The sequence below is a fragment of the Camponotus vicinus genome, unplaced genomic scaffold, assembly GCF_025532165.1.
Source record: "Camponotus vicinus isolate PSW18456_S1 unplaced genomic scaffold, iyCamVici1.0 SCAF_5, whole genome shotgun sequence".
Lineage (NCBI taxonomy): Eukaryota > Metazoa > Arthropoda > Insecta > Hymenoptera > Formicidae > Camponotus > Camponotus vicinus.
In genome coordinates, this window is record NW_028141977.1 from 15,153,647 (window position 1) to 15,167,807 (window position 14,161).

The 14,161-nt window shown below is 32.9% G+C and overlaps 1 protein-coding gene across 3 annotated transcripts; it reads left to right on the forward strand.

Annotated features, from left to right (window-relative positions):
• The first annotated feature begins 1,419 nt into the window (after positions 1-1,419).
• On the forward strand, positions 1,420-13,902 carry LOC145971399 (fatty acid synthase-like). 3 transcript variants are annotated; one of them, XM_083099006.1, is made up of 9 exons: positions 1,420-1,917; positions 3,250-3,384; positions 3,627-3,726; positions 3,812-4,156; positions 6,779-9,933; positions 10,161-10,629; positions 10,770-11,112; positions 11,224-12,713; positions 13,106-13,902. In XM_083099006.1, exons 3-9 carry the CDS (start codon positions 3,681-3,683, stop codon positions 13,504-13,506), a joined length of 6,249 nt encoding a protein of 2,082 aa, XP_082955132.1. In that variant the 5' UTR covers positions 1,420-1,917; positions 3,250-3,384; positions 3,627-3,680; the 3' UTR covers positions 13,507-13,902. The 3 variants fall into 3 exon arrangements, with proteins under 3 accessions (XP_082955132.1, XP_082955131.1, XP_082955134.1); XM_083099005.1 differs by lacking the exon at positions 3,250-3,384; XM_083099008.1 differs by lacking the exons at positions 1,420-1,917; positions 3,250-3,384; positions 3,627-3,726; positions 3,812-4,156 and adding an exon at positions 6,082-6,101.
• The last annotated feature ends 259 nt before the right edge of the window (positions 13,903-14,161 follow it).

Here is a 14,161-nt window from a genome sequence, read left to right on the forward strand (position 1 = left end):
TTCTAACATGTGAATTACAATAATGATTGTATTTTAATGTAATTTATGATAATTGTAAATACTTATACTTCTAAATTGATTATATGATTTTGTTAAAAGAATTATTTTTTTGTTTATACATGTGCTTAATACATTATGAATATTTAAATAAGTCATAAATAATAAATCTGTAATATTCAAAATAAGAGATGTTAGACAGAAAAGGTAAAGATTAATGCTATACGATGCCATTGGCAGAAATATTTCAAAAAACTAAGTCCTCTCATAATAAGTTCATGAAATTGGCCAAAATTGCCATTTTTGGACTGTTTAACCACAAATTATTTAAATTCTGAAAACGTACTAAGGAAATTCTGTAAACACATTCGTTTTCAGCGTCAAAAAATCAATTAGATTCACTTGCTCTGCATTTTATAACTGACCTTCGCAGGCTTGTGTTATCAATAAAAAATATATATACTATAATTTTGTCATATTAGATATTTATATATTATAACAATTATATTATTATATATTATGGCAATTAATAATTTGCCTCTTTGATTGACGCTTTGATTGAATTCTTTTTATTTAGCGGATTTCTGTGATATTTTACATTTTTTATGTTTTTCGAGTCGCTTTTTACAAATCCGAAGTCAAATTTCAAAAATTCAAAATGACGGATCCAATATGGTAGTCAGAATTAAAACCATCAAAATATGTATAAATACGAAAAGAAACATATTTTTATTAGTTGTTAGAAATCTGGTGCCAATTCGAAACATTTTAAAGAGCAGTTCCAATACAGACACCATAAAAAAGAAACAAATGTATGTATACAAGTATGAAAAAAATAAGAGTTATAAAATTCCGAAAACATCTACTATGTTTTTGGAAACTCCATTGTTACATAATCAAAGATCTTTCGCGATCGAGTGATCGATTGATCGCGGATAACATATGTATAGAAAAAAAAATTTTACAATAAACAAGTAGTTCACAGTAAACAAGTAATTTGTTTATGAGAAAAAAATCTAGCCTGCGGAAAATTATACTTTGTTATACATATACATATAGAGTGATAATATTATAAAATATATTATCACTTCATATGTATATCAAAGTATAATTTTTTACAGAACATAATATAATCAGATAATATATTTATATACTTTGATATATAAAGAATGTTTGGTAAAATTTTCAGCCTCTAATATTAAATACTTTTCGAGGAAACAAATCTTATAAAAAAAATCATCTTTTTGCAGAATTATTTGTTTATAAATAATTATAAATGAACAATTGGATACAAGAACTATAGAGACGTAAAGTAAGTATTAGTACATCAGGAAAATGTAAAATCATATTTAATTTCATTAAATTATAAATTTTATATAGTAAAAATGAAAAAGGAAAAGTACTTCCCACTGCTGGTCAAAAGGTTAATTCTCTCGTATGAGAAAAATAATATGTTTTTATCTACTAAAACTGAAACTAGACGAACAAGGAAAAGTCTCTTTAACAGATCCTGTATGGTAGTCAGAATTAAAACCATCGAAATATACTATATAAATGCGAAAAGAATATTTCATAAGTTATTAGAAATCTGGTGCCAATTCCATAAATTTCAAAGAGCTAATCCAATACAGACTTCATAAGAAAGAAAGGTTATGAAAGTGTAGAGATAAGAAAAATACGAGCTATAAAATTAAACGTTGAAGGACAATAATTTATTGCAACGAACTAAAATTGTTGTGCTTATACATCAAGGGCATGACATTAATATAAGATAATTTTAGAAATGCGTCCAACGTACATGTCCATCGGATCACGTACGCATTACTATAAAAGCATTTATCGTTGTGGATCAAACGAGCAGTTTAATATATATAGTGTATCAACGGTTTTGTTCTATTACGATTGTTTGAATAAAAATAAGTATGCATATATTATATAAATTAATTTTAAAAGTTCTTTTTTTATTATTGTTCATGCTGTTATATCTATGCTTATTACCTATGCTTTTACCTATGCTTATAGCTATGCTTTTTTTAAAATTTAGATGTCTCTTTATTAAATTCATAAAAATATCATAAAAATTATATGATGAAAGTATACTATTTTTTATAAACTTGAAATATATTTGTAAGAAGGACATATATATTAATATTTTACAAATACGTAAATAATATAAATATGTAATATGAAAAAAATTATAATATATAAATTATTTATCGGTAATTCATGGTTATCTCTGTGAATTTCTGAAAAAAAATGTATCATGAATAATAAGCCCGTCATGAAACACATAGATGAATGGCAGTGTATAGCGATATAGCGATACAGAAGTATTTCTGAGAAGTGTTTTTGAATACAACTTTACCAATGCTGAATTTTGCATTAAATGTGCTTTAAGTTTTGCTATAAAAGAAATTTCCAAATTTTCAAAATTGGGAGGGGTGAGGGGGATTTCGAAAAATATAACGTTATCGAAAAAATCTGATTACACTGTTATAAAGTACATTCAAAACTATAAAACTTTTATTGGAAATTTTTTTGTATCTTTTATCGTTTCGATGGTATTCGCTCAGAAATATAAAAACCGATTTTTTTCAAAAGAGTCATTCATTCCCTTAACCGTAACGGCCGTATGGACACGTATAAAAGAATTCGTTTTTTATTTTGATCCAGACTACAACATATCCAAAGCTCATCAAAATCGGAGGGGGACTCTTTCGATTCTTTCCTTGTCAGTAATATTATTTATAATGTGCATGATATTAATAATATAAAAACTGTTGTTTTTTAACATTTTTCTTATTTTACTTCAAAATTTTATTAAATATTTCTTGTTAAAAATAAAAAAATAAATATTTGCAATTATATTAGAAATAGTACATTTCATTTGTTCTTTTGTTAATAAGTTTTTTAATAAATAATGAGCTATTAAAACTTTTTACATGTTTACATTCAAGGACATTAAGCAGGGATAACAAAAGAAGTATAAAAAAGAGACGTAACTTCGTATCAAGATTATTTAGGCATTCTCTGTGTGTGTGATTCTGCTCTCAATATTTCTTCTATAAAAGTCTTCATATCAAATATCATATACAAAAGTCTTCATATCATATACAAATTCTTACTCTTAATCTCTAATTCTTATTCTTAATCTTATAAGAGTTTAGTAAATACATTTGTAGCGTTTGTTGTTGTATGCTTAAATTTAGAAATAAGCATAACCGAATTAAAAAGATTATCATTACTAAAAAGCTTGTAGATTGGCGTTCGATAAATGAATTTTAATCATCTCAATCATAAAAAATTAGTGAATCAAAGAATTAAAAACAGAAATAGTGTGGCAGATAGGCTTTTTCCTGATTAAGTCACTCAAATAAGTTTTGAACAGTAAGTTTTTCTTATATTCTAAGAAAATTAGTGTAAAATTAAAAAAGTGGTTAATTAATTTTTTTTTTAATATTTTTAAAATATAATTATTCATTGTGTACTTGTCCTTTTATATATTAAAACATTATGATAGAAACTTCAATAAAAATAAAGCTATACAATGAATGTAATTCAATTCCAATAAAACGATTATATGTGTAATCTAGGTCTAAAATTAGAAGAAAAAATTTTTGTTTTTACAGAGAGATAGAAAAGTTAGTTTAGTCTGAGCAAAATCGAATTATTTGAAGATCAAGATGTCTTCTTATTTTGAAGGTGACATTGTCATTGCGGGCATTTCAGGTAATTATACCTGTCTCGAATGGTTATGATACAATCACAATTTTATTATAAGATGGATATTTGTAATACATCGATATTTTTCCAGGCCGTCTGCCTGAATCATCAAACATTGAAGAATTTAAGGAAAATTTAATGAAAGGCATGGACATGGTCACTGAGGACGAGCGACGTTGGAAACCGGACCTTTACGGTTTACCTTCTAGATTTGGCAAACTTAAAAATCTCGACAGTTTCGACGCTTCTTTCTTCAAAATATCTCCTAAACAAGCGCATATAATGGATCCGCAGCTTCGCATTATGCTGGAAGTGACATATGAGGCTTTAATTGACGCTGGCGTCAATCCTTCCACCCTGAAAAAATCGCATACCGGTGTGTTCACTGGTGTTTACTCTTCGGATGCGAGTGATTTTTGGAAAAGAAAGCCGGACGGTAGGTACATTTTAAAAATTTATCGTGAAAATTTTTATCTGTTAAAAATCACATTATAAAACAATATTCTTAAATAGTTAAATCAATTTTTAAATATTAAATCTTACAAATGAAAGAAACAAAAGATTATGAAAAATTCCATTAAAATCATATTTTTAAAAGATATTCTTATGTAGTTAAATCAATTTTTAAATATTTAATATTACAAATGTAAGATATATATACGAAAAATACATAAAAAATACGTGATAAATTCTTTATACAGAAATATTTTTTTACACAATTGGAAAAGTATATAAAATATATAAGATTTTGAAATAAATATGCAATTAAATAAAAGATTAGTTTTTCACAAGTACATAGGTAAGTTTAAAAATTAGATTTGCTATATTTGGTAAATGATGTATGCATTCATATTATTTAATAAAATTAATATAAGTATTAAAATTGTGGTAAGTAAGAGCTAAGGCGTGGTAATTTAAGCACAATGGGAAAAAACACTATTTTCTTTTTTATTAATATAAATAATAACTAATAATAACTTATAAATAATAAAAAATGATGGTTTTAAATCACGTTTGTGCTCTTTGTCATCTATTTTATGACCTATAAAGTAAAAGGACCCTGCACTAATTTAATGGAAAATGACATTCTGTTGAATTGTATGAATTTTTGATAAGTTTTAGATAAAGACATTTTTCAAAAGTCTCAATGAGTACAATTCTCTAAAATGGACAGTTTCGGCGCTGTTGAGAACGTTGCCTTCGTACTTATGCGACTAATGATACAGGAAAAAATTTTTCTTATAATTTTAAATTTTATTTACAAACTATATTAAATATTTATGTGTAATATATATAGATTGTTAAACACACACATTCCCACACATATCCCTCATACACACATATGCAGCAATACAATATATAGAGGATGGGACAATAACTGTTATCATCTTAACTTCGAATCTATAAGGTGTAGAAGAAAATTTGTGCAACCAGATTTGCACAGTACAAAAGGGGTTTATGCACAAAGTAATCAAAAGAATCAATTGATATAAAGAAAACACATAATTATTTTTTTAAAAATGCAGCTGCCTTCATAATTTTTTACGTGGAATATTGCGAGGAATCGATTTATATATAAAAAAATTAGGATGATTTCATTTAAAATAATGAAAATAACCTTGATATCTCCGAAGTGCCTCCACCTGGAAAAATTATTATTGCCATGTCATAATCCCATTGCAAATTTATATATTTTTTTTTAAAACAATTATGTGTTTTCGTTACAATTGATTCCTTCCATTATTCTACACGTAAAAGAATTAAGATAATATAATTGAAAAATAAATATTTTATGAGATATTTTTTATGTTTTATGTAAAATTTTATCAACTGAAAGTACATAAAAGTATTGAGATAAAATAATCAAAAAATAAATATTTTATGAGGTATTTTTTATAGTTTATGTAAAATCTTATCAACTATAGTTTATGTAAAATCTTATCTTATCAACAAAAGTATAAAATATCTCATAAACTTCAATTTTTTACTATTCTACCTTCATAATTTTTTACGTGGAATATTGCGAGGAATCGATTTATATATAAAAAAATTAGGATGATTCCATTTAAAAATGAAAATAACCTTGATATCTCCGAAGTGCCTCCACCTGGAAAAATTATTATTGCCATGTCATAATCCCACCGTGTAATTTTAATTGCCCAAATTTTCCTCGAAGTCGTATAGATTCGAAGATATTTAAGGTGGTAATAGTTATTGCCTCACTCTGCATAGATGTGTTGTTGTATAAGTGTGTGTGTGGGGGGGGGGGGTATAAAGGAGTGTGTGTTAAGAATCTACATATATTACATATATATAACTTTTAATATACTTACTAAGTATAAGGAAACATTGCCCGTATCATTAGTCACATACGTACGAAGGTAATGATCTAAGGTCAGCATCGAAATTGTCCATTTTCAAGAGTTGTACCCATTAAGACTTTTGATCAGAATGTCTTAATCTTAAAAAATTAATACATTAAAAATTTAGCTAATTCGTCAAAAAACCGTTTTCCATTAAATTAGTGCAGGGTCCTTTATTTATACTAACCAACTATTTACATATTCTCGACTCGTTTATTTTTGTTTTCTCTTTTTTTTAATTTAACGTTCTTTTATCACGAGTGAGAAAGATTCATAGAGGATCGAAATGTATGATTAATTATTATTATGTTATTTTAACATATAAACTTTAATATATAAAATTTTATTAATTATTACATCCCGCCTACTGCGTCTAGGCTCTAATGGCTCTTTTTTCTTTTCATGATTAGTTAATTTTATTAATTTTATTAATTTATTTAAAGTAAATATGATGAGAGAATGCAATCAGTTAAATTGTTACCTCAATAATACTGCGTCTTGGCGATCGAGCTATATAAGAGGTTCTTGTACAATAAATAGTATATAATATTATATTATAATTCATATTCATATGCAAATACATTGTAATGCATATACATTTAGCAAAATTTCAATTTTGGCTCCAAGAATATTAAAACTTCAATCGAATAAAATATCTTTCGAATAAGCTAAAAAAACTTATCGTCTGTTTGCAGAACATGAATGGTTTCGAAGTAGCCAAGGAATGATAGCTAACAGAATATCTTACATTTTCGATTTAATTGGACCCAGCTATTCGGTGAATACACTTTGTTCTTCGTCCTTGACAGCTATGCATCAGGCAATCGTGGCGATACGCACTGGCGAATGCGACACAGCGATCGTCGGCGGATTGAATCTCGTGCTCGATCCGATTTATAGCCTTAATTATCATCGTATGAATCTACTGTCCACAGATGGCAAATGTAAATCATTCGACATCTTAGCTGACGGTTACGTGAGAGCCGAAGCGGTGGTCGCAATATATCTGCAGAAAATAACAGACGCGCGCAGAGTATATGCCACAGTACTGAACACGGCGATAAACGCGGACGGCTACAAGCCCGAAGGTATCATGCACCCGAGTGGTGACATTCAGTACTTGATGTTGCAGAAAATGTACAATGAGGTGAATATCGATCCCAAAAACGTAGTTTATGTGGAAGCTCATGGTACCGGTACCAGAGCGGGTGATCCGCAGGAGATCGCTGCCATCGATAAGTTGTTTTGCAAAAACAGAAAGACACCGCTATTAATCGGCTCCGTTAAATCAAATATGGGACACGCAGAAGCTACTAGTGGATTGTGCTCGATCGCTAAGGTATTAATTGCGATGGAATCCGGTGTGATTCCCGCGAATCTGCACTTTACTGTTCCAAATCCAAAAATTCGCGCGTTGACCGAAGGACGTATTCGCGTAATCGACAAAGCTACGCCATGGGACGGCGGTCTTGTGGGTATCAGTTCATTTGGCGTTGGTGGTACGAATTCGCACGTCATTCTGCGTAGCAATTCGAAGGTTAAGATATCATTGGATACTGTCGAGCCGCTACTGCCGAAGCTGGTCGCCGTATCGGGCCGTACAAAAGAAGCTATACAAGTATTACTGAACAAGGCAAACGAGCACCGACAGGACAATGAGTTTTTATCTCTACTGTACTCCCTGCACAATGATAATATATCGAAACACAACATTCGTGGTTATGAGATACTCGCTTATGATAGTACGCGCGAGATTATGGAAGCTAATTATGATGAGAAACGTCCAATTTGGTTTATATTTTCTGGTATGAATGCTCAATGGTCGGGCATGGGACGTGAATTGCTTGATATCAAAACGTGCCAACGTAGTCTACAGCGATGCGCGGATGTATTAAAGAGCCACGATGTTGATCTAATGAATATCATCATTAACGGTACCGAAGAAATATACGAGAACGCGATGGTTGCTACCGTGTCAATCGTGGCCATTCAAATCGCTCTCGTCGATTTGTTAATACTTATGGGAGTGCGACCAGACGGTATAATTGGACATTCCCTCGGTGAATTGAGCTGCTCGTATGCCGATGGCGCATTTACGCTAGAGCAAACGATTTTGGCAGCATATTATAGAGGCAAGTCGATCATAGAATCCGATTTGGAACCAGGCGCTATGGCAGTGGTAAACTTGAATTGGGAGGAAGTCAAGAAAATGTGCTTCTCCGATATCGCTCTAGCCTGTCATAATTCTGCGGATTTAATTACCATTTCTGGCCCATCCGTATCTGTGAATAAATTCGTAGAAGAGCTGAAGAGCAAAGATATCTTTGCTAAAATGATCAAATGCTGTGGCGTTGCTTTTCACAGCAAATACATTGCTCCAGTTAAATCCAAACTTCGCACTTTGCTCGATACGATTGTGCCAAAACCAAAGCAAAGATCTACCAAATGGATTTCTAGTTCGGTACCCGAGGCCGCATGGAATAGCCCACTCGCACAATTTTGTTCACCGGAATATCACGTGAACAATATGCTGTCACCTGTGCTTTTTCAGGAGGCGATCGCGCACATCCCGAAGAATGCGATAGCTATCGAGATCGCGCCACATTGTTTGCTACAGACGATTTTGCGTAAATCGTTACCATCCACAGTGACTAATATCGGTCTTCAAAAGCTGAATCATTCTAATAATTTGATCTTTTTACTATCTAATGTGGGAAAGATGTACACAGCCGGTGCACAACCCGACATCTCCAAACTGTATCCGTCAGTCAGTTTTCCCGTCAGTCGCGGAACACCGATGATTGGATCTCTGGTCAAGTGGAATCACTCTACTACATGGCAGGTGCCTGATTTCAAGCATAAATCGAAAGAATGGTCTGGAGAGCACGTTGTAGAGATAAATTTGTCGAGAACAAGAGACGCATATCTAACAGGACACAAAATTGAGGGGCGAATTGTTTACCCAGGCGGCGGTTTTATATTGATGGTTTGGCAAATCTTTGCGAAGCTACGCGATACCGACTTTGAGCGACTATCAGTAGTTTTTGAGAACATACGGTTTCAACGTATTACATTCTTATCGGAAAATAAAACAATCAAGTTTTTTATAAGACTTCTCGAGGGAAAGGGAGATTTTGAAATCCTCGAAGCGAATACGATTGTAGTCAGCGGAAACATCCGCGCTGCTGAGGCTTTCGAGAAAAATCAGCTGAACCTATCACCGCTTCCGATGCCGCCCACCGAGCTTTTATTGAATGCCGAGGACATTTATAAGGAATTGAGATTACGTGGATACGAACACAATGGTGTTTTCACGGGATTAAAATCTTGCGACAATTCCTTCACCGTTGGCGAGTTACATTGGTTTAACGAATGGTCTTCGTATATCGATAATATGTTTCAATTAAAAATATTGTCCAACGATCGGAGATTAGTTTATGGCTCGAAGATTGGTTACGCCATGATTGATCCCGTTCTTCATAAACGAATGGTCAATGAGTTACCGAAAAACGGCGGATTGCCGATATATTATTATAAAAACGTCAATATCATCAAATCGGGCGGTATCGAATTAAGAGATACGAAATCTATCACATCTCAACGACAGCAGAAGAGAGCTAGACCCAAATACGAACATTACGTTTTCGTGCCATATGAAAACCGGCGCAGCTTGGTCTTGAAAGATCCAAAGAGGGAAAAGATTCACGCAGTCACTGTACTATTACAAATTGTGTGTGAAAACGTGGCGACATCGATAATCAAGGCGGTGGAAGTCACGGACAATCGAGTCGCGGAAAGCCTCTTGGCGCCGCTTCTACTCGATATTCTTCGTGATGAACCTGTGGTCACCGTAAGTTGACTCGCTGCAGAATTAATTAATATTTGAATAACTCTCGTCGATTTAAAGAAGTGAACAGAAATCTTACATAAATAATTCCTAGCGATTTATACCATAAAAGATACACATTTTTTTAATATATATGCAATTTTCATAAATGCAAATTTTGTTATATAAGAAATCTTTTTACATTCACGGTATTCTAAGTGCGTGTGAATCTATCACTTCTATCGTTTTAGGTTGATTTACAAGTAGCCGTCAGTTCCGCGTGCGATTATACGACAAGTTTCAATCAAAGGGACATTAATTTTAATGTAATGAAATGGGATGCGAATGATACATTCCCAGCTCAGAATATGCACCTCATCATAGCAGCGGAAGTTCTTTCTGGCCGATCTTGCATCGTTCTCAAAAGTCTAGCGGCTACCTTAAGTTCTAATTGCTTTATTCTTCTAGAAGAGACTGGTATATTCGACTTAAAGATTGCACTAAAAGAGGCGAATCTGATGTTAATTAGTAAACAAATCGACTTCACGGGAAAGAGTTACTTCTTATTGAAAAAACGAAAAGAAGTGAGGAAAGAACCGATCTTAATACAGATCACAGGAAACGATTTCTCATGGTTAGCAAATGCGAAAGCGGCATTGAGAAATTGCGACAGTGAAAAACAAGATGTTCTTTTTGTATCTCAAAGCGAAGAATTACTTGGTAATTATACATGTTTATATATAATTTTTGAAATAAAAAATTCGTGTTTAGAAATATTTTTTTTTAAATCTTTTTTTTTTGGGCCTTATCCGAGAGTTGATCAACGAATCATTAGAGATCTTATTCTTTTTCATTCACAGGTCTAATCGGATTCGTAAATTGTATCCGGCGCGAAATCGCAAATGTGCGTTACGTTTTCATCCAGGACAATAATGCTCCCAAATTTGATTTATTCTCGCAATTCTACGCAGAGCAATTAGAAAAAGAACTACTGGCTAACGTATTGAAAGGTGATCAATGGGGTAGTTATCGGCACTTGCAATTAGATCAACATAACTACATGGAAGTAAAGCACGCCTACGTGGATACATTGACAACGGGAAATTTAAGTAGTTTGGAATGGATTCAAAGTCCGTTAACGTATTGTCAGACTAAATATCTAAATTCACTTTGTAATGTGTACTATGCATCATTAAATTTCAGGCAAGTTCCAACGAGCATCACTTCTTGCTCTCTCCAAAATTCTCTCTGAAATTATAATAATAATATGTTACCACATTGATAAATACTTGTTGATAAATTTTATTCTAACAGGGATATTCTGCTGGCGACTGGTAAACTAGCAACGGATGCTCTTTCATCGTTAGGGCTTGCTACAGAAGACTATGTATTAGGATTTGAGTTCTCCGGGAGAGACGCAAACGGCTGTAGAGTAATGGGTTTATTAGACAAATCTAGAGGTTTAGCGACCACCGTATTACCGGATTCCGATTTTCTTTGGAAAGTACCTGACAAGTGGACATTGGAGCAGGCGGCGACAATACCAGTCCCCTATGTGATCAGTTACTATGCTCTGTGTGTACGAGGTCGATTGAAAGCGGGCGAAAGCGTACTGATTCATTTTGGTACGGGTGCCGTTGGTCTAGCGGCAATCAACATTGCCCTGCATGCCGGCTGCACCGTCTTCACCACTGTCGGCACAGAGGAAAAACGATTCTATCTCAAGAAGACCTTTGTGCAATTAACCGACAAGCACATTGGTAATTCTCGAGATACGAGTTTTGAACAGCTGATATTGGACGAAACCCGAGGACGTGGGGTCGATGTGGTATTGAACTCGCTGTCAGAAGAAAAACTGCATGCCAGCGTACGGTGCCTCGCGAAGAACGGTCGCTTCCTCGATATTGGGAAATACGACATGTTAAATGGCAATCGCATAGATATGTCGATATTTTTAAAGAACACCTCTTACCATGGTATACTTTTAGAGGTGCTGTTCGAGGATAGCGAAGATAAATTAGAAACTGTTAGACTAATCTCGGAGGGAATCGAGAATGGTGTAGTGCGCCCATTACCGACCACTGTATTTTCGAAGCAAAGTCTCGAGCAAGCATTCAGATTTATGACGACAGGCAAGCATATCGGCAAGGTATTGCTGAAGATTCGAGACGAAGAGCCGCAGAAATGCATGTTGCCGATGCTAAGGACGGTAGCGGCCATACCACGTACTTACATGTATCCAGACAAGTCGTATGTGTTGATCGGTGGTCTTGGTGGATTTGGTTTGGAATTGGCCAATTGGATAATCACCCGCGGCGCTAGATTCATCGTTCTCGTGTCACGTACTGGAATACGTACTAGTTATCAGATGTCACGCGTGCAATATTGGCGCAGTAATAGCATCAAAGTTATCATCTCTACGGCAGACATCACGACGTCATCGGGCGCTGAATGTTTGATCGACGAGAGTAATCGGTTGGCTCCGGTAGGTGGTATATTTAATCTGGCCGTCGTTCTACGTGACGCTTTATTTGAGAACCTGCAAGTGACTGACTTCGAAAGTGTAATCTTGCCAAAGATCAACGGTACGATGAATCTGGACATGGTATCGAGAAAGTCTTGTCCATCATTGGATCTTTTCGTTGTGTTCTCGTCTATAGCGTCTGGCCGAGGCAATGCGAATCAATCCAATTATGGTCTCGCAAATTCAGCTATAGAGAAAATCATAGAACAGAGACATACTGCTGGTTTGCCCGGTCTCGCTATTCAATGGGGTGTTATAGGAGATGTTGGTTTATATATTGGTGAGACATTTCTCTATTTCTTTTTATGAGGTTCAATGATCTTTGATTTTTTTTCGGATTTCATTGCTCTTTTTGTTTTATTAAATTCTGCCTAAAAAACTTTCATTTTACTGTTTAAAAAGTATTCGCATAGTCAACATAATGATTTATATGACTCTTTGAAGAAGATTTATTATATTATTTATTTTTATTAATAGAAACACATTAACAACTTTTTATTACAAAAAATACAGTAAAATTATAGAGGAACTACTAGTAGAAAATAATTGCAGACTTATAACATTATTAAAATTGCAAATTTTATTTAAAAAAAAGCAGAAATTAAATATTTAAAGCGAATAATAATCATTTTTTATACTTGATATCATTATATGGTACTCTGATTTTTACAGATACGATGAAAAATAAAAACATCGGTATGACGCGTATTGGTGTTTTACCGCAGCGTGTATCTAGCTGTCTTGAAACCATAGACGTTTTTCTTCAACAACCGTACCCAGTAGTATCATCTACAGTGATAGCCGAGAAACACAAATCTGTAAATAACGATGACAGAATTGATCATGTCGTCCATGTCATTGCCAATATCCTTGGTATTGAAAACATCTCGGCAAATATCAATGACAGCTTCGACAACCTCGGCATCGATTCGCTAAGCTATACGGAGATAAAACAGATTCTTGAAAGAGAATATGGTATCTTATTATCGTTCCGAGAGATGTATGTCTTAACGTTAAGTAAATTATTAGATTTATTAGCGAAAAATGTGTCTCACGATCCTTCAACAAGTTAAAAGAGTACAAAGATGATCGCAAATCTACAGAGAGAGATATATCCTTCAATCTTTTAAATATTTTTTGCTTAACACTTTTTGTTTTAATATTTGAATTATAATAATGATTGTATTTTAATGTATGATAATTTAAAATACTTCTAAATTAATTATATGATTTTATTATAAGAATTATTGTTTGTTTATACATATGTTCATACATGTGTTTTATACATTATAAAAATTTAAGTAAGTCATAAATAGTGAGTTTGTAATATTCAAAATAAGAAATGTCAGACAGAAAAATAAATAAAATGTCATGAATATATCATGATATTACATGAATATCATAATTTTTGTGCAAATATGTATAAGAAAATACAATTTATGACAAAATAAAGTGAAAAAGATAAAGAATTTGAGTGAGAATTTGAGAAAGTGAAAAGATTAAAGAATTTGCCACACTATATATAACAAATCTTTCGTACGGGAACAGCCTGTAGAACTTATATATCTAGAAATATCCTTCGTATATTTTTTTCTTTGTTGCAAGGTAATCTCCTATATTATAGAGATAATTCTCTATAATAATTATCCTTTTATAAATATCTTGTGCCGGGAGCGGCACGAGATGTGGGATGTTGCCGGGATAATCAACCAAGGCCTCGGGACCGTT

Coding starts and splice junctions, on each gene's coding strand:
- LOC145971399 (XM_083099006.1), top strand. CDS start 3,681: ATGTCTTCTTATTTTGAAGGTGACATTGTCATTGCGGGCATTTCAG. Junction 3,727..3,811: donor TGTCATTGCGGGCATTTCAG/GTAATTATACCT, acceptor ATATTTTTCCAG/GCCGTCTGCCTGAATCATCA. Junction 9,934..10,160: donor GTGATGAACCTGTGGTCACC/GTAAGTTGACTC, acceptor CTATCGTTTTAG/GTTGATTTACAAGTAGCCGT.